This window comes from Pocillopora damicornis, chromosome 2 (assembly GCF_964200805.1).
Source record: "Pocillopora damicornis chromosome 2, jaPocDami1.2, whole genome shotgun sequence".
Lineage (NCBI taxonomy): Eukaryota > Metazoa > Cnidaria > Anthozoa > Scleractinia > Pocilloporidae > Pocillopora > Pocillopora damicornis.
Genome location: NC_142671.1, coordinates 26,216,825 through 26,243,369, shown reverse-complemented (window position 1 = coordinate 26,243,369; position 26,545 = coordinate 26,216,825). Strand labels below are relative to the sequence as shown.

Genomic DNA, 26,545 nt, shown 5'->3' with positions numbered 1-26,545 from the left:
CATGCTTGACCTGGATGAGTCGAGCGAGGATTTTTCTCAACCTCTCCTTATTTAGGTTGATATATCTTTTTTGGGGGATATCATTGTGTTAGCAGTATAAAATAACCCACTCGTGTAGCGTTTCCACTTACCATTTCCCAGTATGGTTAACTGGACTCCACCACCTGTCCCACCACGAGACGGACTCACTGACGTAATACGTGAGGTGAGAGTTTCTCGATATGCAAAAAAACCTGACTTTGATGACGAAACCTCATTTTTTCCTACGACACTTACTGAACAGTTGATATTAGGGCTGCCTGTTTGTCCTGTATACGATGGAACTTCGCAATAAATCTCGTTCAGCGAGCTGTTAACAATCACACAAACATTGTCGCAGATTCTCACCACTGTGGATGAGTCAAACCCATGTCCTTTGATGGACACAATCCTGCCACCTCCAAGTCCGGAGTCATTAGGCGAAATACTGTCCAAGGATATTTCATAAATAAACGTCACTGGTTTTAAATTAGGATAAGCAGCAAGTCCTTTGCCTTTAACATGAAGTTTAACACTGTAGATCCCTGCAGGACTGTTACCCAGTACGCATGTCACATGTGTTTCACTGGTGCTCACAACATTGCAGGAGACGTTTGCAATTGTCAAGTGCATGTAAGCTGTATTTGAAGAGAAGCCAGCCCCATAGATGCTGACCGTCTGTCCTCCATTTCCAAGAGCTGGTGATACTGACTTGACATAGGGAGTGATAAATGTTCGGAATGCATAACGGAGACTTGGAAAAGTAATGGAGTTTGCTGTTACTATGACCTGTGGCGTAACATTGAAAGATTTTGCATGATGCATCTCTTATTTTCAGTACTTTTTATCTATTAAGGTTAAAAATACTGTGCACGGACATATTCTTTCGCTTGAAGAAAAATAGCATACCTCGTAAGATCCTGGGTCGTGATTAGAGGTCCTACAGACGACTTCCGATGACGTCACTCGTTCAACACTGCAGTAGTTAGTCCCAATCTTCACAATTGTGCGACCAGCGGTAGGATCAAACCCGCTCCCTTTGATTGACAATTCTGTACCGCCCATGATACTTCCCTCTGTCGGTGTTATACTCGACACTACAGCAAGGCTGTCAATCAAATTTGGAGCTCCGGCCTCAAACATAGCAAAGCCTTGTGTTCCGTGGCGAATTTTCAAATCATGCTTCCCTGCCACAACAGGGCCAACTCGACAAGATGCCGCGAACTGCGACGAGGACGTCACGATACACGGGGTTTTCCCGATCTTTATTTCCAAATCTGAAGCTCCGCTTGGAAGACCAGAACCATATATACGAATAATATTTTCGTCTCCGACTATAAACGAAGGGATCACTGAATCTATTCGTGCGGTTTTTGCATCTGAGTAAGTGAAGGTACAGCTAGAACCACAATTGCTTTCCATTCCATTGACTTTAACCACGACGGGTAGCACCTGTGAAGCTTTTCCGGCAGCTGTTTGACATTTGAGCTGGGTGTAGCTTGATGTTAAAATCTGGCATGGTACTCCGCCCACTTGCACCTCAGGGACGGGAGAGAAACCATCTCCGGTGATGGTCAGAATGGAGCCACCCATCATGGAACCTACCTGTGGAAATACAGTCTGTATTCTTGGCTGAAGAGTAAATGAAGCGTTTTTTCCGTTCTCTACTTTAATGACGGCAATTCCTCTGTTATTTACATGCAGATAAACACTATGCGGTGAACCTGGGAAAAGATACGAGTGATTAGTGGTTGCCAATAAAGAGTTTTCAGTTTGATCGAATAATACTAAACCACAAAATCGTGTTAATTACCTGTCAAAAAATAAATTCCCCACACAATAGATGGTTTAGAACCATTATTTGAGAGTTATTCGAGCTTTAGAAAAAAAATTCTCGTTGGTGTCAGTGGTTCACGTTTCGCCAACATAACCTGAAGTAATCATCAGAATCAAGCAAGGAGTTTCTAAACAACCCAACTGACTAATACTTCTATAAACGTATAACTTCCTACTCAGTTCTGCAGTTGACATTCGTTTCTAATTAAGAACAACGGTCCCATCTAACCTGAACTCAACTGATTTCCAGATGTCACCAGGCAGGTTATTTTATCTTCAGCAGAACTTTGAATCGTACAATAACTAGAACCAATTTTGACCTCATTCTGGCAACTAATGAGTCCAAATCCTTTGCCTATCAAGGTAAGAAGTGTCGAGCTGGTTCCGCTGTTCGGGCTTATTGAAGTCACTTCCGGTGTACTACACTTCCAGAATTTGAAACTAAACGAAGACTGGTTGCTTGGTAACGGGTCTGTAGGGGTGCAATGTGGTATGGCATTTATCACACCTGACTGACAATCAGAGGAACCAGCGACCGGGAAATTAAAAACCGACGAGTTATATGGAGCCAAAACTCCTCCAACTTGCACCTTGACTTCCATAGACTTACTCTTGAAATCATTGACAACAATTTTTCCTTTCATGGCAATAGCTCCATATGGGTCTACTGCTCCACTTGAATAAAAGTACGTTCCAGGTAAGTTAAACTTTTGAGTGAAGTGGCCGCTTCCACTGCGGGAGCTCTTAAACCCTTTCCCGTCATACACAGCGCTAGAAGCGTCACTAGTTTGTTGTACACCATAACTCAATCCTGACAGCTCGGGACTAGTCCACTGCCACTGAGGGTTGAATCAGAGTTGTATCAATATCTCAAAATCAATTTTTATGCTTTTCAAAATTCGCTCGGCAGTATTGGCTATGAGTCGTGATCACTATAGTTGCACTGGAGGTGTTTTAGTTCATAATTTCTTAAATACTACAATTAACAATTTACCCTTCCTCTCTTGATATAAATTTAGAAATTCTACCTTGCAGCTGTTATAAATTATGTTCTACCCTTGGGCTGATCAGGTTTTCTCGATTTTGTAATCTCTTGCATCCTCTGACTGTTGGTCAACTCCGTTTGAAGCTGTAGAATTTCCCTAAGTTTAGACGTTTCATTATCAGCAGAAACATTATTTAGTGGAATATCTGAACGACTTTTCGTGACCTTAACAAAGTCACCAGCGTTGATCGTAATCGTCTGTGGATTCCAGGCGTATCCAATTCCGTACTCTGCCAAACAAGAATAAATTAAATTAAATTCAAAGGTTGACCGTTGTCAGATTAACACCAACTTCCGTAACAACTGATTCACAGTTCTCTTTCACGGCATATCTCTCAAAATGCTTAACGCACACTTAATAAGACGATAAATCTGCAATCATCAGGGCTACATGGATCTAACGAGTAGATGTAAAAAGATCTCCCACTGATATAAAATGCACCCATCGTCAAGTTATTAGGCAAATCCATTAAAAGCAAACAGCAGAGTTCGCTTACCAGGATGAAGTCCTATGTTGTCTACATAGTGAGTAACAGATGAAGCGTCAGTCTTACAGAGTATTTCCGTATTTCTGCTCGACAAAACTTTACAAGGAACGTCGCCAATATTTACTGAAATAACTGAAGCATTGTCACTGAAGCCACGGCCAACCACAGTTAGGACAGTTCCTCCAAAGATCGAGCCATGCGAAGGAGATACACCAGTCACTTCTAATACGTATTTAAACTTGGGAGGCCTGAAACCCATAGTTGCATCAACCGCACAGCCCTTTCCGTCTACACAAATGAGAACGTCATATGTCCCTGGAGCATTTGCGGGAGTGGTGCATTTTATCAGAAAGTTTGAATACAAACTCACGTCACATGGACGAGAACCTATTGTAATGGTCCCTTTTTGAACCCCAAATCCACTACCCTGAATAAAAATTTCTGCACCGCCACTGACACCACCCTCTACAATACTCATCGATGAAATTAGAGGGGTGACTCCTGAGTCGTACCAGAAAGCATTTGACAATGTTCCAATTTTTCCATCGATAGCGACAGTGATGCTGGCGTTACTTACATCGTGGGGTGTCGTGACACAGGATATTTCGGTCAGGTTAACGCTGAGTATGCTACAAACAGAACCACCGATTGTCACACTACCATTTTCTAGCATCAAACCAAATCCATCACCTGCTATAACAACATATGTTCCTCCTCCAATACTTCCTTTGTTTGGCTTTATCCCGCTCACATGAACTTCGAAAGTAAAGCGGATCTGTCCACTTAAGTGCTTGGCAAAACCCTGATTTCCAATTTTAACAAAAACATCGTGCGATCCACCGGACGACTGGCCTGCGGTGCACTTAATGGTGGTTTCACTGATACTTGTCACGTGACAGGGAGCTTCACCAATAGTGACATTGACTTCCTGTGCATTGGTAGTGAAACCATTTCCGGTTAATGTTACTAGCGTTCCTCTAGTTCCGCGTTGTGGAGAAATTGAAGAAAGAGATGGAGTAATCGAAGAAGAAAATGTGAAAGAACAATTTCTATTGAAACAGCTTGACGGAATGTTGTTAAACGTAACTGTCACCTAGAAATAAAACAAGCTCACTGTCAGTCATGAAATGGCATCTGGCTACCTCTTCTTACAATGTCAGTAGTGCGTGTTTCTAAACTTATGCCGAGTTCAATAAAATCAGTCATATGCTTTACATTTTGCCCTTCATCTCCTGAGAAACCAATATGGTTTGCTGTTTGTTGATTAACTTTCACACTTACAGAAATTTTGCTCAAAGCCTTTTTATCAAAGTTTGATAAAAAATGTCACCTGATCCACTCAAAAACTAGCCTGACTGGCTTTTTCCTCACTAAATGCTCGTGGCAAGCTTTTTGGGCTTCTGGTTTCTTTCCTGTTTAGAACTAGTGCTTACCTGAGGCTTTCTTTCAGCTACACGCAGCATATCACCGGGGATCGGCCTTAAAAACAATCCTCCGTCATCTATTGTAACAGCTTTGATTGACACATTGTTTCCTGTCAGGCCGTTTCCATCGACTACTAAAACAGGCTGATCTCCTCCTGTGGTCGCCCATTCTATCGTCCAAGAATACGACGCACATGTCCCAAAACCACTGACGCTGACCTTACCGATATTAAAATTGCTTTCCAGAGTGGACTTGAGTTGCTCTGCCGATATGTTAGCAGGAATGCCTGACGAAAGAGACGGATAAGACAGAGGGCAAACGGAATACTTTCAACGCAAGAAAAAGTTACCGCAGGAAACAGAATGTTTATCACACATCATAAAAAAACGGAGATACTATGAGTGCCCTGATTTGGTCAAAAGCCTATCCTTTATTGCACAAGTAAATCGCTCGTAATTTACAAATTTTGTTCGCGTTCTTCCAACGCACGCTTAGGTTGTTACGCCGGTTAACTGATAGATGGATTTTGCAATCAGTTTCATTAGAATTATGAAGTGATTAATAGACCAAATCAGACTACAAAACTGCCGCACAGTAGGCAAAAATCGATCGTAAAGCTAACACGTAAGACAACAAACATCGAATTAATTATCAACTAGTCCTTAAAACTAATTATAGGATAGACAACAAGTACACAATTACCTGTTACTCGATAATTTTCAAAGAAGATGTCGAAAGTCCCTCCCACTGGAGGAGTAGCAGCTTGACCACGTGACACAGACATGCTTGTGTCCCCAGTGGAGTTAGTCGGTCTGAATACCGCCTGGTTAGATGTGGTGTTACCACTGACCAAAATTGCATCTGCAATCTGCAGTAGCTCAATACCAGTTCCGCATGATGAAGGAGTCATCGAGACAGACCAAGCACTCGGTCCAAGACTCCGCACATCCACGGATTCTATGATGTTTCCCCCTGGTTCGGCAGGGTGAAGAAGTCTTTGTACTAAAGTAAAAAATGAAGAAAGCATACTTCATAGTCTTTCTTACCATTCCTTAAAATAAAAACGTCGCTAAAGTAATTGATAAACCACCCAAACTTACCTAATGCTGGCTCACTCCATATGAAAACGTCGTCGATTGAAATATCCGCTTCCAATTCACGAGACACCTTGACAACCTCAATGTATATCTTATAACGTAAATCAGCCTTTACATTTGTATCAAGTAAAACCCTATCATGAACATTCATACACAGTTGATGCCATTTTCCATCCGAGATAGTCATAATGCTGTACTTCCTCCAGGACTGTCGATCAGCGCCAAAATTGTCCGTGTATGATATCCGGAAACTGATAAAGTCTGTCATCTTTCCTTTATATGAAAAACAGAGCTGCCGAAAGATAAGTCAGATTTATACACTTGTGGAGAACTCAGACTACAAAATGACATCAAAGGCTGGTTCACACTATGTCACAAGCAAAAGCATGGACTTAAGGCAAGAAAATTTTATGTGCGAACCGACAGACGTGGAAAGAAAGCCTTTTGGTTCCTTTGCTCAAAGATCCTACAGATAAAACTATAGCAACCATGTAGGATTTGGTTTTAACCAGCCATGTTTACCATTTTACCTATTTTTCGTCGCAGCCACATCCAAGAAGAGTGTTTCTTAAATTTCAAGTTTAGTGGTAAAAAAAAGCCAGATACGTACTTGTTTATACCAAGCAACTTCGTAGCCCTGTAAGACTCTCCCGAATTTGTCCTTAGTCTGGCCACCTAAAAAAATATACTTGGGATTCTTCAAAGAAAACCGACCGCAATTTGCTGTTGGTTTTAACACTCGTTCACCGTATTCAGGGCCCAAGGACGGAATTTCAAAACCGTTATAATAATAGGCACGATCTGGAGGTGTCTGATAGCTACAGTGCCAGCCAATCATATCTAGGAGCTGTTGTTTGACGTCATTTTCTGTTGCATTCACATGGATGTTTTTTGATATTCTTCCAGCGAAAGTAAGCTTCCAGAAGTAGTTACCCGGGACACCTGAGAGAAATGGAAATGGACTCACTAATTAACAGTATCATATTGTAGTAGACTCGTAGGTAGAGAAGACTGGATACGAGGATGGATCGAGGCGGGGTGTCATGGAAAGGCGAAATAAAAAATTCGGCTTTTGTTTACCCTAATCATATCTCCTTTAAAATCTCAATCAAACGTAGGTAAAAAAGTTTCGAAATTTCTGCAAATAAAAACAAACAAGAAAGAAGAATTGAAAGAATAAAACAGGGCTCATTGAGTCCAATTTACTTGGATACTTACGAATGTTTTTGCAGTCTTAGATGACAGCCTTAAAATTTGTTGACAGTAAGGTCTTCAACTTGATGCCATAGTTATGAGACGTTCCGGTGCTTACCTTTCTGTAATCGTGTGATATTAACCCATGTCACATTGGATCGCAACATCTTTGTGTTTTCGGGATCCTTGAAGAGAAAAGTAACTCGGTAGAAAGTGGACTTGTTGCTGGCAACTAGTTCAGTTACATTAACTTTTCCTTGTTTCCTGATAGTTGTGAGATTGTTAATTGCGCGCTGAAACGTTTCAGCGGTCATAATGTTCAGCGGCAATGGAGCAGTATTGTCTCCATCGTAACTTAGAAAAAATACTTCCTCACGAAGTGTGTTATTTCCTGAAAGAAAAGAAATAATTATCAGGAATATTCATAATATAACTAAGCAAAGCTGATTCCTTGTATCAACTAAATACGTCCATCAAGCGCGTTTTTAGCCAGCTTACCTTTGGTTTGGTTACAAGACATGATGATATTCACGACCTGCACCTCAAACAACTTCCCGTCATCCCAGCTGTTAATGTTAATCACCTGGAAAGGAACAAAGTATAGAAGTCAGAAATTAAAAGCACTGTGCCATTGCAGTAAGCCAAGTTCAGATTTAGAGCAATTATGTCTTACTTGTTTCTCCGGTCGTTTCACTGACTTCAAGAGAATTTGCTGCTTCTCGTTTACTGCCAAGCCAGTTTGTGAGTTCACGTGACGCGTGTTCTGGATTTTGACTCCGATCATTACATGTGACTTTCCGCTACCCTGCACATGAACAGCTTCCAAGTAATAATGCTGACCTTTTCTCAGAGAGATTACCGCCGACTTCTGCTCTGGAAATTCAGACCAACTGGCTGACGGCTTGAAACAGGACGCAATTTTCGTCTAAAGAAAAGATACGAAATCATGGTGTACAATCATGAAACGTTGAAATAATTTTAACCCTTTCCAAGGACTTCCGGTACTGCATGAGTCTAAATCAAGTTGATCTTAAGACACAAACTTTAAGGTTGTCTGATTTTGATCACAAAAAATGGGATGGAAATGGCACATAAATAAAACTCAATCAATAAGCTTCTAGCTTTTGTATTTTACAAGCGTCTCCATATAACTTTCGTGAAATAACTAGAATAATTAATTTTGTGGCAATTAACTGGCATCTAAACTCCAGTACAGTATGCTGAAGGTATTTTTATCAAGCAACAAGAGAAAATAGATCACCGGGCAGTAGACCTCGAGAGATTTCCAGAACATCCATCTTCGTAGCTTTAGAGGATACAGCCTTCTTTACTTACTTATTTACATAATTTTTATCAATTTTATTCAATTATTTATTTATTTACCTTAGCCTTGGCAGATTCGTTAATACTGAGGTACAACTCGGCCCTATGATTAGTTTGGATAAAAAAAGTGTAGTTATTGTCCGATGGTGGCACAAAGAAGCCTCGCAGTCGGTCACTGAATGATGTTGAACTTGCTTCGGGTAACACTTCAGAAACCATTTTTCTCAGTCCTCCTCCGTATCCTGATACGGAAAACGAACTAGTATGGTTCCACACTTCTTCACGTAATAGGCCACGATTCCCTGTGAAGTTAGGTCAAAATGATGTTTGTAAACGCTCTTGGGTGGCTATTGAGACTGGGATACCTTTCATATATTATTGCACCCTCAGTGTGGATACAAAAAAGGCTTCATTGTGACGTGCGGATCACAATTTAGGTAAAATTTCTCACCTGCGTAAAACTCAACGTTATCTGCCGTAGATTGAAGGGCCTCATTTGTCTGACATTTGATGATGTCTTTTTCTATTGATTGTATTTCACAAGGTACCCCTGATGAACACAACAAAATGAGGAGGTGAACGGATATAACACAAAATCCAATTCGCGTCGCATGCTGGAAGGAAAAAATCTTTCTGGCTGCTGAAAGGAGTTACGTCAGAGTTTGTGCATCTTCACGAAGTTAGCCTTAGTTAGCCAAATTTTCTATACGACATATATTTCATGAGAATTGACAAACTAGGACGGAATTGGTTTTCCTTTTTTTGAGTTTACTGAACGAACGAGTGGAACGCGGCACGAGCGTTGATGAAAACAGGGTCGCAAGGGTTGACACCACTGCCTTTGAAACCTACTCATGCCATTAGTGTGTTCTTCGCTGTTGAGATCGCATCGAGCTAGAGGGTAATCCAAGAGTGTATAGAGTGTATAGTACTCACTCCAAGCCCCTCCCCTCCCCTTCCATTTTCAGAGCGACTTTAGCGACATTCAATTTCCCAAGGCCAATCAGACGACCCAACAACCTTCGACTCATAAATGCATATGAATACACACGTCAAGAGTACCTGCTACTTCAACTGAAACCTTATTCGCGGTCTCATCAAAACCTTTGCCTTTTATTGTAAGAACTGTTCCTCCCGCTGTGCTGCCAACAGCCGGGCTGACATGAATAACATCTGAAAATGGAAATTTAAAGTCATCTTGATATTAGTTTCACTATCAATTTTGTTAGCATTCTTTCCCATATGAAGTCAGAATCTTTTTCATTAGGTCATTTATCGTACCTGCATGAGTTTGGAAAAGGTAAAGTTTGTCCTGGGAGTCAACTAAAATAGCATCTTTAGACATCCGGGATCGGCCATAACCGGACACCAAGAAGGAAGCTCTTTCCGATCCTGCAAGAAAGGGAAATAACCTTTAATTATATTTTTTCTTTAAACTGATCATATTTCTTTCTACAAGACAACGGCGGTAAAATTTAAGTGACAAACCATTATTATTTGGATGTGGGCATGCCTTCCATATCATTGTCTATGAAGCCCATTCTTCCGGTTTTCGCGTTCCTGAGAGTATTGGTAAAAATAATTCTTACCTATCATTGGTGAAACAGGTTTACATTTTATGTAACCCGTCTTGGCGTTTTGGTCTTCTATTTTCATTCCATACCTAAACGTTCAAGAAAGAAAAAAAACAAACACCTTTTGAAACTTGTATTCAGTACTTCACAACTCAGTATGAGACATCTATGTGAAATCATACACATCCTGATTTAAAGCTTGGACGTGCACGGTTAACTTACAGTTGGTCTGTTTCTGGATCTTTCGCCTCACACAAATCCGCACCTGCAAAAATCCTGCAAGGAAAAATAAAAACACGGTTAAAAAGTTAAGGATCGGATGTGCCTGACAGATAAAAAATTAAATACTCAAAGTAGAGAGCATGGATACATCTAAATCACTTCGAATTTTCATTGATAACAAGAAATCCTGCCTTAAACACTCAACCATTTTTAGTGAGTGTTATGAAATCATTTAAATGACCCGTTTAAATTTAGTCCATTGAGAGGAACCTTGGCATACTGCGCAATGTCTTTTTCTGTCATTTTTCGATTCTGGAACAAAGTAGCTCGGTACCTTTTTGCTAGCGTCTAAATTAACATAATTTTATATAGTTAAAATAATGCAGATGCACTTCACCGCGGTACGGAGTCTAGTAGCAGAAGCCTACTTTGAGCTCCGTCTGTACCTTTCAATTGAGGGTAACTCTGGGTCAAAGCTCTCTGTTTCAATAACTTGATCTGTAAACATCCTTCCACGAATTTCCAAAAGTGATCCTGTCGTGAAACAGTAAATTTCGAATATTCCTGTGAGTTGTAATGAAAATACCTTTACAGTAAATTAGAACACGATTTGATCGGTATAGGAACAGAAATTTCGAATACAAGTATTTACTTATCAAATCGCCAATAAATATCATTTACAATATACCAATTGTTTATTTCATTAAAAGAAACAGCTTAAAAATATCGGACTTTCATTGGTTCTGGGAAAAAAATACTTAACTTTAACAGAAACATTGTCCCAAACGGAAATTTCATTTATACTCTTATCAGTGTAAAGTCTAAGACATCACTTCTTCCAGGGGCGGTTCTTGTTAAACAAAGAGGACTTGATTCTTTCGGATTAATACCGACATTTTTTACTTAGTAACCCTCTTCAACAGAATTCAGTGGCACACCGTTAAAAACGGCTTTCGTTGTTGTTTAGTAGGAGCATCGTAAAGTTATAATCTTCCAGCCTAACAGAAAGAAACTGTTTTTCGTGTAAGCGTTTTTTTTGAAGGACTTGAATGGGTTTATTGAAAAATTTTAATTGTTCCAATTATTAGGAAAAGTACATGCGACCACATGCAAAGCAGGATATTACAATTAGTTCAGTCATAACTCCTAAATACAATGAAAGCCATCTTGCAAACTGATAATTTAATCTCCTGTAGAGAATTTCGGTAGCATACATTCACTTGTTTATCTAGTTTTGTAAACAATTATGGCCACACGGGTAGGGGAAAGAAATTGGAGGAAAAATTAGTCTCAACGAGTTTTGACGTTCACCGAATATTGTGCAAAGGAAAATTTCTCGAATCCAGGGCAATTATAACATATAATTCTACAATTAAAGTTTGAATCTCATTTCTCTTTTTTTATTAGGAGGGTTCTATGGTTTTCACTCCTTTTACGATTAAATACTTGCTACTTGCCATTATATTACTATGGGAGCTGTAAACATTGTTTTTTGTGGACAGTTTCGGTTGGCACGTTACAGAAATAATAAATTGGTGGAAAGTTCTACGTATTCAGGGGCCGGCTTTCCAGTAGAGCACTGGTGTTTCTATTAAGAAGAACAGAAGAGAATATAAGGAGTTCAAAAGTCACACAGGTAACTCCCCGAAACATCGTCGTTGTTAACAGGGACTTAAAATGGATATATTACTATAAAGTAAAAATTGAACGCTCACCAAAAATGTCTAGAGCTAAAATAGGTTATGAAAGGGGAGAGCGCAAATTGTAATGGGACAAATTTAATAATATGGCAAAAAAAAATTGAATTTTAACGATGAAGCTTGATTGGAACGCTTTTTTCCCCACCTTTCCACACTAAAATCGGATTTTAAAGGCATCGTTGATATTTTAACTGTTCTAGGGAGTATGTCGACAACGATTCGTATCTCTACGTTCTTAGCAGTCTTTGCCATTTTCTTTGGCCAATCGATGTCTTGCGACTCTGCTCTGCCATCGGGTAAGGACTGGGCTAACGATTGGGACTTGCCGATGAATTTCGAGTGCGAAAACGGTGAGCAGAAACTTTTTCTTCGTATTTTAGCCATTTCTCGTCCGTGTTTATTGGCATATAACTTCCTCCAGAATGGGGATGTGAGGTTGAAGCCAGTGTTCGGTCTTTTTATTCATCTTGTTTTATTTCAAACCGAAGAACTTAAGTTCATTCTAATGTCACTTCACACGTATGCAGGCAACGCAATCACTTCGCTGTACAGTTTCTGGCTGGGCTGTAAAAATGATCGCGTCTGGAGCTTGGAATGTGGTGCTGTTGGGAAATTCAACAACGAGAAAAAGTGCTCGCTGACCGCGGAAGTAAATGAGTGGGATGGGCCACTGTTCAAAATGTGCGATGGCAACGGCTATGTGGGCGGATTGTCCAGCGTACATGACAACGGCAAGGAGGACCGAAGGTAAGTATAAACGCCAAGATTTTATCACAAAGGCCAAATGACCTCATGGGATCTCACCACTACCCACCCCTTTTTGGAAAGAAAGGGGGAGACCTTGGTTTAGGCTGGTAAAGTGTCTAACGAATTTCAGCAGACTACGAATCAACAAGATGGGACAAAGGTTAAGGGAGGTAAGAGCCTGGAAACGAGGAATTACGTCACACGACGGTGACACACTAGCGGATAGAAATCAGAACCTAAATGTTTTTGATGAATAATTGATAAGAGGAATTGTAGCATACCCCAGTGGGTTTTATATTGGTCAGCTTCAGCTGGTTGAAGTATTCAACGCGGAGTTTTATCGCGTGCTGGCATAGTTTAGACTGTTTAAAAACTTCTCAATTATTTCACTGCAATCGTACAGGTTCAAGGTTCTATGTTGTAAGTCACCCAATCACCGAACAACTGATTGCTACACCCAGATCTTGAATGACTTCCGAGCTGTTATAGATTACACGGTGCCAGAAGACCATGTGATAGTTGGGTTCTACAGCTATCACCGTAACGATAAAGAGTATGTATAATTTTCAGAGCCAATTCCTCATTTAGTTTATGCTTATGGTGCTATTGATTGTTAAGTGCGATCAATTTCGACTCTACTTCATGGTATTCAACATTTTTAAAGGTAAAAAAGCACAGTTCTAACCAAGCTCTCACGTCAGCAGCAGTTTGAAAAGTTCATAAAAAAGAGTCTAAATAGGTTTAACCGTTAGCCGTGAAACAGCATATTATTTAGCCGTTAGGCGTAAAAGTTGGCAGTTTTTAGCCGTTAGTTGTAAAAAGGGTTAACTGTTAAAATTCTTCTTTTATTTGCAATGAAAAGAAGTTAAACAATCTTTAACCGTAGATTTACCAAAATCAGTTTTAACCGTTAGCCGTAAAAGCAATCGCCACATTAAGACCCTCAAGCCAGAACGTATTTTTTCTTGACGATAAAAGAATTGTTTAATTATGTTTTCTTTACAAAGTACGAACTCAGTGGTTACCACTGGCCATAAACTTTTCATTTTTATGAATTTCAGGGACCGTGCTTGGCAGGCCCGTGTTTGCCGTGTGCGAAAGATACGCTGAGCATGTTAATCGACGATCAAGGCAATTGACACGACGTCATGAATTATAAGACATTGGTGCAGGGATCAAGGATGAATAAAGTGTAGGGTTTTCTCGAAACAGAAAAATAAAAGTATTGTAAAGGAACCAGTTTCACGTTCTCGTTCTCCTTTCTTTTAAATAGTAATTCGCTTGATAATCATAGTAATCCAATTTACAAAGATACTCTTTCGGAACCGAACTACCTTTCTCGTAGTCTAGTGAAATGCCTACTTACGGTTGTTTAATGGGGTGGGCTTTCAACCATCAAGTGAGCAAAAATTTATCGATCGTACAACCGTGAAAAATTCTCGATTTTTTGTATCTAAACGTAAATAAACCCAGTCACTGGCTAGCAGGCAATTTGGAGACTAAGATTTTTTTCTGTCTCGAAGTTGAAATATGAGTAAACTTATGGCAAACTTGTAGTTGTAAAGGTATTTTAAAAAAAAGACGTGTTTTGCGTGACGTACCAACACGGCCTTCATTATAGATACAAATCTTTGTGCATTTCTTTCCTCCTCTGCAAAACAACAACGTGAATTGACCAAACTTTGTGTTATCTGGAAAACGTCAACGAGGACGGCTAATTTTTTAAATTTCTATATCCAATTTAACGCTGTATTCCACATTCAATTTCGAGATAGTTTTGGCAGCGAAAAACAAACTAAATTGCTATAGAGTATCACGAGATTCATTGGTAAAATACAATTTCATTTTTTAACCGACGTTGTCCACGGCGTCACCGTCGTCGTTTCTGAAACTCCGTATTACCAGCTGAAGCAAGCATGTAATTCTTTGTGGTTCTTTTGGGGAATATCCAAGTTGAATTTGCCATCGTAAAAGCTCTCGATAAACTTTCATTCCAAAAAATTTTCCATCAAATGGCCCTTACTTTAATAATCGAAACGTTCTATTCTTAACCACCAACTGTCAAATAACCTGTCTCTTTAAAATACTCCGGAATTGCTGAAGTAGCACAGGTTAGAGATGCTGTGTTTAGTACGAGCTTCACTGACTGTGAGTCACCAACAACGTTTTCACGGACTTACTATAAAGCCTGTACCATTAGGAGTCCTTCGTGCATGTAAATGTTTGGTACGATAACTGGTCACCAGGCTAAACTCAACGGGAAAGAAAATTATCCAGTAAATAAACTGAAAAGTGTTTCAATAGAAAGCGAAAAGAAAAATGTAATGCTTGGTCATTGAATCATATGTAGTATTTGTTCGAGTTCAGTCCCTCACACCACTGCAGCAAAATCTTCAAGTTGTCCTATTTTATGAAATAACTTGATATTTGGGTCAAATAAACGACCCTCTTTGCTAAATAACCTGAAATTTAGGTCAAATGTACGACCTTCTTTTCAGCCGACATCTGGCTGCAGAAGCGAATCTTTTTACACTCAGGAATGTCAAGCGCTACGGTCGAAGTTATCAGCTGATTCACTCAGAGACGTCATATCTGATGGTAATTTGAAACACCTAACCATTGATGCCAAATTAACAGATTAAAGTCTCAAAACGCTGAGTTAAGACATTTAACCTTTAAATGAAATACCAGCATATGACATGGTGTTGTTTTCTTTATGAGGAAAATACAAAAATTAACTTAACTCTTCTGTACAGGCGAGTTCCCTTTAGTCTAAATCATTGCACCTGTGCCTAAATTCTCGTCCCCACGTGAGGTTTTAAGAATAAGAGCTATATTTGAAATTTTTTTTCCAGTAATTTGCACTGTTTCTAAGCTTGCATAAATTGATAGTTAAATAAAGTGACATGTCTATAGTGACGTAATCAGTGATTATGTCTGAGTGGACATGATATTCCAACGCATACCTGAAATTAATTAGACGCCACTCGGATCATCTCATAGTACACTCACCTGGTAATCCATATTTCGGTGTTATTGAGGTAATTGTTGGTGTCTTCGTCTCGCTGTACTATAACAACAGATGTTTAACGATTTGTTAGCCAAAGGCATCATACGTTCATAGGGCGATTGGCATTAATCAATAAAGTCAAGGCGTGACAATGGAAAATGCTTTTTCTACTTTATTTAAAAATAACTACCTTATATCTAAAACTGATTACTATCTTGTCTACTTGATTTAGAATTATGTCTGCTGCGTAAAGTACAAGTCATCTTGAATTAAAATATTAATACCTTCGCATATCTCTTACCTTAAACAAACATTCTCCTCCGCAATACACATTCTCATCAGTGTTATGTAACCACTTTCCATCCACCGACACTCGTACGTTATAACTATCTTCTCCTGATGGGGAGGGTCTTAAAGTAAGACAACGTATAAGAAACATACCATTGAGAGAAAAGAAAGTTTGTTCTGTCTTGAGACATAATGGAATTAATTGAAATGTTTCCGAAATTACTGATTATGAGAAAACCAAGATAACTGAGCATTTTGAAGTTTACTTAAGGGTGTTAGCTCCACTTCGGGCTTGACTTCAATGCAAAGTGTGCTGAGGCACCTAAATCGGTTATCCCCCTGCATGGTACAGCTATAGTAGGCACTGTGAAAGGGGAAGTTAAGTTTAAATTGCCAATCTGTAATCATGGATATTATGATAAAAACTGATTAAGATAACTAACCTGTCGTCCTCATCTTCATTTACGAAGACGCTGCCCTTTGGTTATTTTGTTTGTTTGTTTGTTTGTTTACAAGTTTGTTTTTGATTGATTTTAGAGCAGCATAACCGAAGGCTCACTTGCCTAAATCTAAAAGTTGCGAAATAGCCTTTTTTCAGAATGAACCATAGAGAAGCAATAAAAGTGAAATACTGACCGTGTTTGACAAACTATTCGATACGGGGTCGTATAGTACAAGATAACGTCACAAGGTACGACATGGGCGCGAGACAGTGATACAAGGGTGACGTTATTACCCAACTCCTTCTCAAACTCGTTGAACTGGTTCTGTGCAAATCCTGAAATAAGCAAGATGGGTATTCAAGAAACGAAGAAAAGATCAACGGTACTTAAACCTTCTTAAATACCAGAAATAAATGAGGTCTGTCCCTAAAATTTAAAGGTTTTCGTTAGCTATAGTCCATAAAAGTTTTCCTTTGATGACAGATGTTTGTTTTCCAAGACCACGAATACACCATACCTCTAAAACGTTAGGTTTTACAGTAAGGAATTATGAGAACTTTTTAGGGCAAGGCAGTGAGAAAAGGTTTTACCTGCTGGTATTAAAACTGCAATATTAGTAAATGGTAAATAAAGTTACTTTAATAGGTGATAGCGAAAACTTCACAAAATATTTGGTCATCTTATTATTCCAGGAACCTACATATACGAGATAAAGAAAGCTTCATCGCAAGGCAGTATGCGTTTTAAATACAAATTCAATATGAGGGTGAAGTGCAACAAAATTTGTACCAATAAGTTATACAACTGAGGAAATGTCACTTATTTCATCTCATTATACGAACGTTGTAGATGAAAATATTGAAAATTAAGATGCATGAATTTACAAGGAAAGAAAACGTTACAAATGTCACTTTTTACTTCAACAGTACTTATGCAGCGAAAAGTGTTACGCGTTGATTCAATTTTGCTTTATTAATGGGTTGATTGAACCGTTCAAACTCACTTCGTTTGAAGCGAAGCAACAAAATGGCTAAATCGTAGCTTTCATAGTATACTATCAGATAACGTAAAACCGGGTGGCGTTAAAAATCAATATTTCCTGTAGCCTCTTTTGCCGGGGGCTGATTTCCTCTTCCATTTCTTTTTTCTCGCAAAGATTTGGATCCATGCCTTGTTGCATGACTCCCTGTTAACTAATTGATTACGCTGACAAGCGTGGAACAAAGCGGGGGCGTTTTCAAAACAGTAGGGTCAGTTTTATTCAAAGAACGTGACCATTCTTCGAGAAGTAGGCATAACATTTTGTTATACCTTTTTATTGGTAAACTTCTTCGCCTCGTAATGAGCTTTTCAAAAAGTAGCTCTTCCTTCTCTTACGTCTGATATAGGCGCAATTTGGAAAAAAACAATTTATTATGCAAAACTGGCTGCATGAGCGATTTCTATTTAGTTTGGCACTAATCTTACAGAACGTTTGCATTCAGTTCACTTTCTTGACATTCTTGAGACTCTTACAGACTCTGAAAAATTCCCGTTTGGCCTACTCCTTGCCTACTCCTTTAATTTATTATTTGTAACATTCCTAAAGAAGAAAATGCACAGGCGAATTAATTGGGCTCCAGTAATGAAATTTGAACACCTCTAATAGCAGCTTATCCCACGCCGGTCTAGTGCCGCGAAATGAATCCTGCTTAGCGAGTTGGCGAGTTTCTCCAAACATGTAATCACTGACTTGGCGAAATTTTATGAGCACGAGTTATCTAATAGATTGCTCTCAAAGTATCTGGCAATTTCTGTGTTCGTGAGAGATAGATGCCTTAAAAATCTCAAAATCAAAACAATTAGTTGTAAGGTCATTTATCTGTCTCATGGCCCCGACATTTATAATCATTCAACTTATGTTTCAATAGTTCAAAGGTAGTTAAGAGGACTGAACAAAGATTTTCAAGCTGATCGTCAAAGAAGTTATTTTCCGCGAGTACTTAGCCTTTGCTTGGATATCGCCATAATTAAGACGCGAACTCTGCGCTGATGTCTAAAGGTCTATGAAACCGGTCAAGTCAATAATAAGAACCGTTAATGCACACACGGCTAAAATTTCTATTATTATCCCTCTTTAGATTAAAGTGATATAGCGGTTACCAATACATATTCTAGTCAAACTATTGAGATTTGATGAGAGAGGTTGGATTTTAACCGTTCCAAATTGTGCTTATTTACAGCAGTTATTTCCTAATGTGACATAACAGCATTAAGCCGAAATAACTAATGGAAAATGTCTCACAGTAGGTGTGGACTTCCATAAATTTCCCGAGTAGCTTACCTTCTCCATGTATCGTTAATGTTGTTGCTCCGAGCAAACTTCCAGTTGTTGGGGTTATTTGAGTTACACGGCCACCTGAAAATAAGAAAAATAGATTAGCTCCATGTTATGCATTTCTTCGCATCCAAATCATCTGAGCGGAAAAAACTGGAGTCTGTCGAGAATTATAGAAAGTGTTCCTTCGTACCTTGAGCTACAGATAGAGAGAATAAAAGAACTACTACAGACTGAAATACGTCCTTTTTTCGGTTCTTCATCTCCTGGTATTAGCTTTGTCAGCAAAATCGACGAGATGCTTCCTTGAACAAAGCTGTGTGATGTCTCCTTCGGGTATCGCTTCTGCTGTTCAGTTAATCGTTTTAAAAACGTGATTCAAAGATTGACAAGTCGGTTGCAGCTTAATGAGCAATTAACACGCTGTGGCGTAAAAGGTCAGATCCAACTGTGCATTGCACTTTGATTGTCAGACTTCTCTCTGCAGGTCTTGTCCCAATTACTCAACTATTGAGATACGAGTTAGATACCCCTGAGATATTTTTGAAGGATGTTTACATAACGTGTTGGGTCAAATATGATATTGTTTACATAGTGACTAAGGCCGGCCAAGAAACACGAGTTCGTATTTTCATTGGAGTTATGCAAACCATTGGAGTGATTAGAGGACAGATGAGTTTGTAGTGATGTAATTGTGTCAAACTCATTGATATGCTCAAGACGTTAAGTGCACCTAAGTACCCCATTAGCTTAAAAAAACAGAAAGAACGTGGTGTAGCGATAGACTAACGACGTCTTGGTTTGCAGGTGTGCCCTGGCGCACGTAAAATAAACGATCGCAAAAAGGACGCGCAAATTTAGAACCATACAAAGAGAAAATGTACACACTGAATTAGTTGAAAAATTGTTTTGAGTGTCATCACAAATTGGTTAAGATCAGTGTAGTTTGACGTCCTCAAAGTGGAGAACAGAAGAACTGTATAAGGTATGAAGTCTGACAGCATCACAATGATGACGTCACCACCATAGAATTCGAATTTATTGAACGCAGTTTCGTGATCTCTGTGTCACTTCTGCGGCTTTGTAAAAAAACGTAAAAACCATCTTTATCGCGTCTTAACAACAAGGTTATTTAATGAATATGAAAGCGATCTTCGCAGTAATGAACACTACTTAAGCAACTCACACATATGACTTTCATATATTCACAGTCATTAATTCATCACTTCAGGAGTTTATTACGAACCAACATAAAAACCAGCTCCCAGTTGGCCTTTTAGCTGAGTTGGTAGAGCACTGAACAAAGGAGGTAAGTTTCTAAAGACGTTTCGAGCGTTAACCCATCGTCATTCGCTCTAACGAATGGCTAACGCTCGAAAAGTCAGCTTTAAAACTCTTTACGGTGGCCAATTTACATTATCAACTCAGTTGATAATACTAAATTACCCTGCTAGAGCACTGCACCGGTGTCGTAGAGGTCATGGGTTCAAATCCCGTACAGGCCTAACTTTTGTCTCAGGTCTTATTTTCACTACTGCCTAAGTAGTGTTCATTACTCTGAAGATCGCTTTCATATTCCTTTCTTAAACCGCAGTTCACATATATGACTTTCGTGTATTCACAGTCAAGGTTATTTAAATCTGCGTATGGAATTTTATCTCTTAATCGTGTTTAAGCCGAGAAATAAGATTTCCAGAATACGAGAGCCTCCAAAGTGGGGCTTTTGCTAATTATCAAGTCATAAAGGGATTATTTTTCCCCAAATCTTGTTTGAAATAAAACGCATTTACCTACAACCGCAATCACACGGAAATTTTGACTTCTGTCTAAGACTAGAAAGAATGCGAAAGGCAGTAGCTGATGCTTTGAAAACTTTTTCAGTTGTAATTACGTCATGCATGCTTTACGAGTTAGCAGAATGATATTTTACTATCTATGAAGAACTTCCATCACTGAACCAGACACTGGCGAGTGTGGGTAAAAACATAACCTTTTACTCTATAATCATTTAAAAAATTATTTTATAAAATAAAAGAATACCTGTGAAACGACCTCAAGTACGTCAGCTCATGTCGATCGAAAACTCTCTTGTGACGGAAGTCACCCGTAATTGTGTTCATCATCATCCACAAGCTTACGGTACTAAACATGAATAGGAAAATACATATTAGAGAGCGAAAACTTACAAAGAAACTCACAGTAAAGAAAAATTTTTACCTTAACGGTGCATAGCTTCACAAGCCAAAAATGAAAACGACGGCGCTGCTTCATAAAAAGTGGACATAAACATTGATCCACAGGACTAAATTCATTCACAAAACCTGACAAATTATTCCACATAATTACGAAACATTACGCGACAGTACGAACAACAACCACAAGAACACAGTACAACTATGAAACTTACAAAATGGATTGTCCCCAAGAGTCAGCGAGGATGCTAACTGTAATTCCAACATTATGAGGTTGTGGGACTGTCTTTTTAGTTTGATCCCACAAAAGTCTGGGTCCGAATACTCCACGAACTTATTAAGTATGAAATGTTGAAGGTTAAGGAATCTCCATCATCAAAGACGAAACGCTTCGAAGCACTAGCCCTGAGATCAGCCACCAGTAGACTTCTATTAAGACAATATAAAGTTATTATTAATATCTGATATTATTTCTAATAAGTTAGTCTGGGAGGTTGTTGGGTAAGAATGCTCTATAATTATACAGTTTTTATATTTTATTACAGAGTTTTGAATCCCAACTTTTAAATTTACTTCTCGAGTCTGTGAAGAAAATTTGTCAACGAACTGAATCATACCTCTTTGGTTCGGGCCTGAGAAATGAGTATGTATAACTGCTCGGTTACTAAGCATTTCAAGATGGCGGATGGTACAGCAAGTCTACTTCTATGATTCATAGTCATGCCTGAAAATGTGGTTCCAAACTTTGAAGACGAGGCATTCCGTTCGTTCATTTTCTACGGAAAATAGTCAAGGGTTAGTGCTAGGACTGGAATACACAGACCGGAAAACAGAAATACATGCTTTGAAGGTAACACAACTAAGCTTTCAATTCAAAATTTTCGTTTGATCGATATGTGGATCTGTGTTACTGTAGCTCGCCAATGCAAACTTTAAGATCAGAAACGATCATAGAAAAACTCATTACTACGACTAGATCAGAGTTCAGTGTTTGGTATTTAAAATCTTGGATACGTTGTAAGAGAGCTCGAGGAGGCTTAATACCTCTTAGTACACGCAGTCTCAAAGAAACCAGATAACATACAGCTGTAAACAGTATCTACATGCGCAGTTTCATATCCTGTCACTTCATGCCATGTATTTACAGAAAGAAACACCACCTTTATTACTGGAGGAAGGAGTAAGTACAGTATTTGCAACGCATGAAAATGGAGGAATGTCATTGTTAGGGATTTCTCATTCCGGGAAAGGAAAGTCGTGTATAGAGATCAGAGCTTGGGATGTCATGAGCTCACTTGGATTTACTGCAAAGGAGATCCTGGTTCAAGACCTTCAGAGGAATACAATCAATGATGGCAAATTTAAGTATGTAGACATACTGATCAAGATTAATTCTGCAAGAGATTATGAGGGTGGATGTTGATGACAGGGCAAAGCCTGAATCAACATTTACCATTAAAAAAAAAACACAACACTATATATGGCTTTAGTCATTTTTCCACACAATACTGGCTTTCTGTATCTCTCTACAACAAAGAATTAAAAAAAAAAAAAAAAACTTTGCAATTTATATCTGTTAAGTAAGTTGGGAACATAATTGGCAAGACCAGTTAATCACAGTACAGTAAATGTTCATTAAAAAAAGGCCTTGAAAGTAACAACAACACTCCTCTTTTAAAATGGTTATAAAATACTGAAAATGGCTTTAGAGTGTGACCTAATGATCAAAACTTTCTGGAGAGGATGCCCTCTCAGACCCCCTCCCCCCCCTTCTTCTCCATCCAATGCCCAGCCTCTCAGGGTTGAGCCTGTAGTCCACTACAATTCATATATGCCTCAATCTGTACAACCTCTAGGCCACATCACTTCAAAAATTAGCTAAATTTGTTTGTGTGGCCTGCATTTACATTTACATAATGTTTCCCTTTCTTACCTCATCAAAGTGACTGGAAGCATACAAGTATTATCCAGATAGCTGGGTAAAGCCACCAAAAAAAAGGCTCTTTTTGATCTTAAAACATTATAAAATTTTAATAATGTCTTGGCACCATTGACTGTCTTTCACAATACACAAACATTGGGTTGTATACAATATAACATCTAGAATATTAGTAAAGTTGCGTTCTATCTCTTTTTATTATCTTTAGAGCTATTATCAGTCTTCCAGAGAGCTTAGGAACACACCTTTTTCTTAAGATGGCAGTTCTGAACAACTTTGTATCACTAGCTGTATCATCAGGATTGATAATTTTATGGCGATGTAGAAAGGTACATGTATAGTTTTATATCATATGTTATTATGTGCAGACCTTACTGGTGTATAGGTTATGTTAAACTAAGTGTATATTCTTTCTTTATATTGTTTCACGCAAAATGATTTTAGGAAAACAGAATTAACATGTAGGATATACATAAATGCGTTATTTCAAATTTTACTCATCAAGAAAATTATGTGTCAAAGTTTTTACTTATAATAAATCAGAGATTCTTTAAGAGCTAATTATGCCATGCCAAAAAAATGTGTTCAATTGTGGTAAGAATGTAGAGATTGCATGGCATCACTAGGTTGTGTTTTATCACTACATACCTATTATAAATGAACTAAACTTGTAATTCTGTTATGATAAAGCATCTGTCTCAAGAACTGTTGACAGAGCCACTAATGTCGTACATCCATCAATTTTTAACTTTCCCCCCATGGGCCATCCTCTAGGCATCTGAACTTTTGAAGATTGGTTTGTTGAAATTCCCCTCCCCCATCCCTTTGGGCATGGACCATGGTTGAATGCCAGTGGGTTACCCAGGAGGGGGAGTGTTTAACTTTCAAACTGAATAGCACACAAGATGAAAACATTTTTTTCCCTGTAATTCTGTACAGGTGGAGAATCAAGCAATTAGCCTTGAGCTAGTTTCTATGATGACATCAGCTACAAACATCCATGATGTAGCACTGGTTTTTGATGAAAATAGCACAGAAAAAGGTACTTTTGGCAGGTTTTTTTATCATTCAAAAAGCAAAGTGGTTTTAATAATTAAAACTTAACTATTGGTTATTAGTTAAGTTACTTAAATCTCAGGTTTTTTTAACACTCAAAAGCAAAGTGGTTTTGATCATTAGAAGGTAACCAGAGGTTAAGTTAAGTTACTTAAATCTCAAGGGACCTGTTCAAAGGGATATCTTAAGATGGCCTGCACCTACAGTAAAGATTAAAAAACTTTTAGAAAACATAACTCTCTATTATGTTATGCTTATTAAAATTCAATGGTAAATAATGGAGGTCATCAACTGCATTATTGAATTACAGGAAATTAGAGCTAAAAGTAAGGGAATTACTAGATGTATCAGTAACTTGAATATAGGGAAAATCAAACCTAGTTGCAATAATGTGGTATTATTTTGAATCATGTCAAAAGAAACAAAGGTCAAAGTGTGGTGGTATAATTTGTTTCAAAATTTACCAAAACCAGTTTTAGATACCCTCAACAGGATTTTCCATGTGTTTGCTTTGGACCCAGTCCATTCCTATTTTTTTAACTGCAGAAGTTCCTTTGCAGTTCTTATTTGCTCTATCTTACATTGTAGCTACATGTTGTTGATTGAGTTTTCCTGCATTTTTATATTGGGCATTGTGTGTAAGAACTGTTTAATGAAATATCTCCTCAGGTCCTCCATTGTTAGTAGTTGGTGAGTCAGGAGGCATCAGGCTTTATTCAGTCATCCAACACACAGGTATGTATGATGCATTTTTTTCCCTAAGAAACAGGTTAACATGTAATTAGATCAAGGGTTACAGAAACTGACAATGGTGCAAAAATGGGTAAAATGTACAGGTGTGGGCTCACAATTGTATTATCATCTTTTATCTAACTGATATAGATGTGCCAGCTTGTACTTGCTTTTGCTCAATCAGTATTTTTTTGTTTTTCAGATGCAACGTCTGAGGATAGTGACATGAAATTTTCAAGCACACATATTCCTTTCCCATCATCGGATGTTGGTAACACTGTGCAAGGTTTGAATAAGTATACGAGTTTAGTAAAACTACTATCAGACTGAGTGTTTAAATGATGAATGGCAAAGTAACCTAAGTATTATAGAACATCCAGGAATTGAAACACAAACAACGAGATACGATAGCATTCCTGTAGGTTATGAAATATTCTGAGTTGTTTCATTTACCAGTTATACAGCTCTCCAGAACTGTAACATTTCTTATTTATACTGTGCCTCTAGAAATCCAGAGTGTATTGCCATACAGTTGTGTATTGTCTGACAGCTCTGGTCGACTATGGTACCTTCATCCTCCCAATCTGCAAGAGATTCTGTTACCAAGCAGTCAAGGTGGCCATGGTGTTTTTGCTGTTCAAATGAAAGAAGGCCAAGCAGAAGGTAAGGTGATTTTTTTGAATGAGGTACATGTAGCTTGCTATATTTACACCAGGCTTGGCATCACCAAAGGTGAAAGGATCTTGCCAGGAGTAGCACTTAAATGCACATAAGCATCATGTACCTCAGAAATAAATAAATTTTCAGAGGGACCTGATGAAATTGCTGGGAAAATCACTACCATGCAGTAGTGTCAACTCTAAAATGAAACCTGATTCCATGAACATGTGCTTTGAGTTTGTGTTGGCTCCCTTCCTTGCTTTTAAGACTTTCTCCAAGTTATATGGTTTTCCTTTTATGACAATATCCAACGCACCAAAAACCAACTATGTGACTGTTTGTGTGTGGTCAGTCAAGTTTGAGGTGCCAGGCTCTTGTGGCTAGGCAAATCACTAATTAACATTTTGAGAGTGAGTGAGTTTTGATTTTGATATCTCAACCACCAAACAGGTCTTAAATTTGAACCCCTTAAACGTTTTGAACTCTCTTCTCCAGGATGGCTTGCAACCGTTGATCAAGGCCAAACTGTTAACCTGTATAAGATGAGCGATGTTATAAAGAAAACAGATGCAGGAGTAATTACACAGCCTTGGCATGTAGTTTTATCACAGCACTCCATTAGCACAATTTCATTCATTGAAGACAATGTACTTGCTGGTGGCTCAAATTCTCTGAAATCCATGTCACTGTGGGTGGGAGTCGACCGGATTGGGTCAACCAAAAAAACCGAAAGTGGCTATACTTAATCTACTGATCCATTAAATTTGTAGGATATTTAGTTTTCTTGTACCAGCAGATTTACTTCATCACGCTTCATTCAAGGTTGTTTATCGTTTTACCATGTCGTCAAGTGAAACATTACGCACTGTTTTTCTTACATAATCCATACATACACCTTGTTTAAATGTGGACATATTTACATTTAGCTACAAGCTAAGTAGAGACATTTCATCAAAATTGCTTTATATGTATCAAAAAATATTATTAAACATCTACATATATTCACATGCTCCTGTAAATCAATTTACAGGTACAATTGCTCATAGCTGCGTAAAACATTTACTCTTAAAAAACAAATTCATGGTTTTTACTGCTACCCAATTTAGTCGTGCAAGCGTAAGTAACTATACTGTACAAGAAAAACCTCAGGTGGAGTACAATTTATTCCCTTTATGCTTCTGGTATCAGACGGTTCCTTCATGTTCAGTTTCAAATGCTCCTCTGTGTTTGAAGTAAGAT

The 26,545-nt window shown here is 38.4% G+C and overlaps 3 protein-coding genes across 3 annotated transcripts in view; 2 read left to right on the top strand and 1 right to left on the bottom strand.

Moving 5' to 3' along the window:
* LOC113687028 (fibrocystin-L) overlaps positions 1 to 19,401 on the bottom strand; it is a 46,412-nt gene extending 27,011 nt beyond the window's left edge. The window contains exons 1-24 of the mRNA XM_089198061.1: positions 18,921 to 19,401; positions 18,734 to 18,808; positions 16,604 to 16,745; positions 15,981 to 16,089; positions 15,682 to 15,739; positions 10,669 to 10,756; positions 10,223 to 10,276; positions 10,016 to 10,089; positions 9,708 to 9,818; positions 9,489 to 9,599; positions 8,878 to 8,976; positions 8,487 to 8,728; positions 7,777 to 8,028; positions 7,602 to 7,686; positions 7,222 to 7,494; positions 6,520 to 6,851; positions 5,913 to 6,201; positions 5,515 to 5,814; positions 4,821 to 5,098; positions 3,397 to 4,480; positions 3,065 to 3,129; positions 2,084 to 2,693; positions 928 to 1,742; positions 132 to 807 (exon numbers count right to left, since the gene is read on the bottom strand). Coding sequence (XP_089054187.1) covers positions 132 to 807; positions 928 to 1,742; positions 2,084 to 2,693; positions 3,065 to 3,129; positions 3,397 to 4,480; positions 4,821 to 5,098; positions 5,515 to 5,814; positions 5,913 to 6,201; positions 6,520 to 6,851; positions 7,222 to 7,494; positions 7,602 to 7,686; positions 7,777 to 8,028; positions 8,487 to 8,728; positions 8,878 to 8,976; positions 9,489 to 9,599; positions 9,708 to 9,818; positions 10,016 to 10,089; positions 10,223 to 10,276; positions 10,669 to 10,756; positions 15,682 to 15,739; positions 15,981 to 16,089; positions 16,604 to 16,745; positions 18,734 to 18,808; positions 18,921 to 18,990 — 6,292 coding nt within the window. The 5' untranslated portion in view covers positions 18,991 to 19,401. The remainder of the gene's footprint in view (positions 1 to 131; positions 808 to 927; positions 1,743 to 2,083; positions 2,694 to 3,064; positions 3,130 to 3,396; positions 4,481 to 4,820; positions 5,099 to 5,514; positions 5,815 to 5,912; positions 6,202 to 6,519; positions 6,852 to 7,221; positions 7,495 to 7,601; positions 7,687 to 7,776; positions 8,029 to 8,486; positions 8,729 to 8,877; positions 8,977 to 9,488; positions 9,600 to 9,707; positions 9,819 to 10,015; positions 10,090 to 10,222; positions 10,277 to 10,668; positions 10,757 to 15,681; positions 15,740 to 15,980; positions 16,090 to 16,603; positions 16,746 to 18,733; positions 18,809 to 18,920) is intronic.
* LOC113687027 (hemagglutinin/amebocyte aggregation factor) lies at positions 11,717 to 13,905 on the top strand. The gene is made up of 5 exons (XM_027204726.2): positions 11,717 to 11,858; positions 12,123 to 12,272; positions 12,450 to 12,669; positions 13,073 to 13,222; positions 13,731 to 13,905. Exons 2-5 carry the CDS (start codon positions 12,128 to 12,130, stop codon positions 13,777 to 13,779), a joined length of 564 nt encoding a protein of 187 aa, XP_027060527.1. The 5' UTR covers positions 11,717 to 11,858; positions 12,123 to 12,127; the 3' UTR covers positions 13,780 to 13,905.
* On the top strand, positions 19,296 to 26,311 carry LOC113687034 (uncharacterized). The gene is made up of 9 exons (XM_089198062.1): positions 19,296 to 20,036; positions 21,465 to 21,769; positions 22,067 to 22,284; positions 23,067 to 23,187; positions 23,798 to 23,900; positions 24,584 to 24,649; positions 24,849 to 24,932; positions 25,154 to 25,309; positions 25,802 to 26,311. Exons 2-9 carry the CDS (start codon positions 21,650 to 21,652, stop codon positions 26,050 to 26,052), a joined length of 1,119 nt encoding a protein of 372 aa, XP_089054188.1. The 5' UTR covers positions 19,296 to 20,036; positions 21,465 to 21,649; the 3' UTR covers positions 26,053 to 26,311.
* The last annotated feature ends 234 nt before the right edge of the window (positions 26,312 to 26,545 follow it).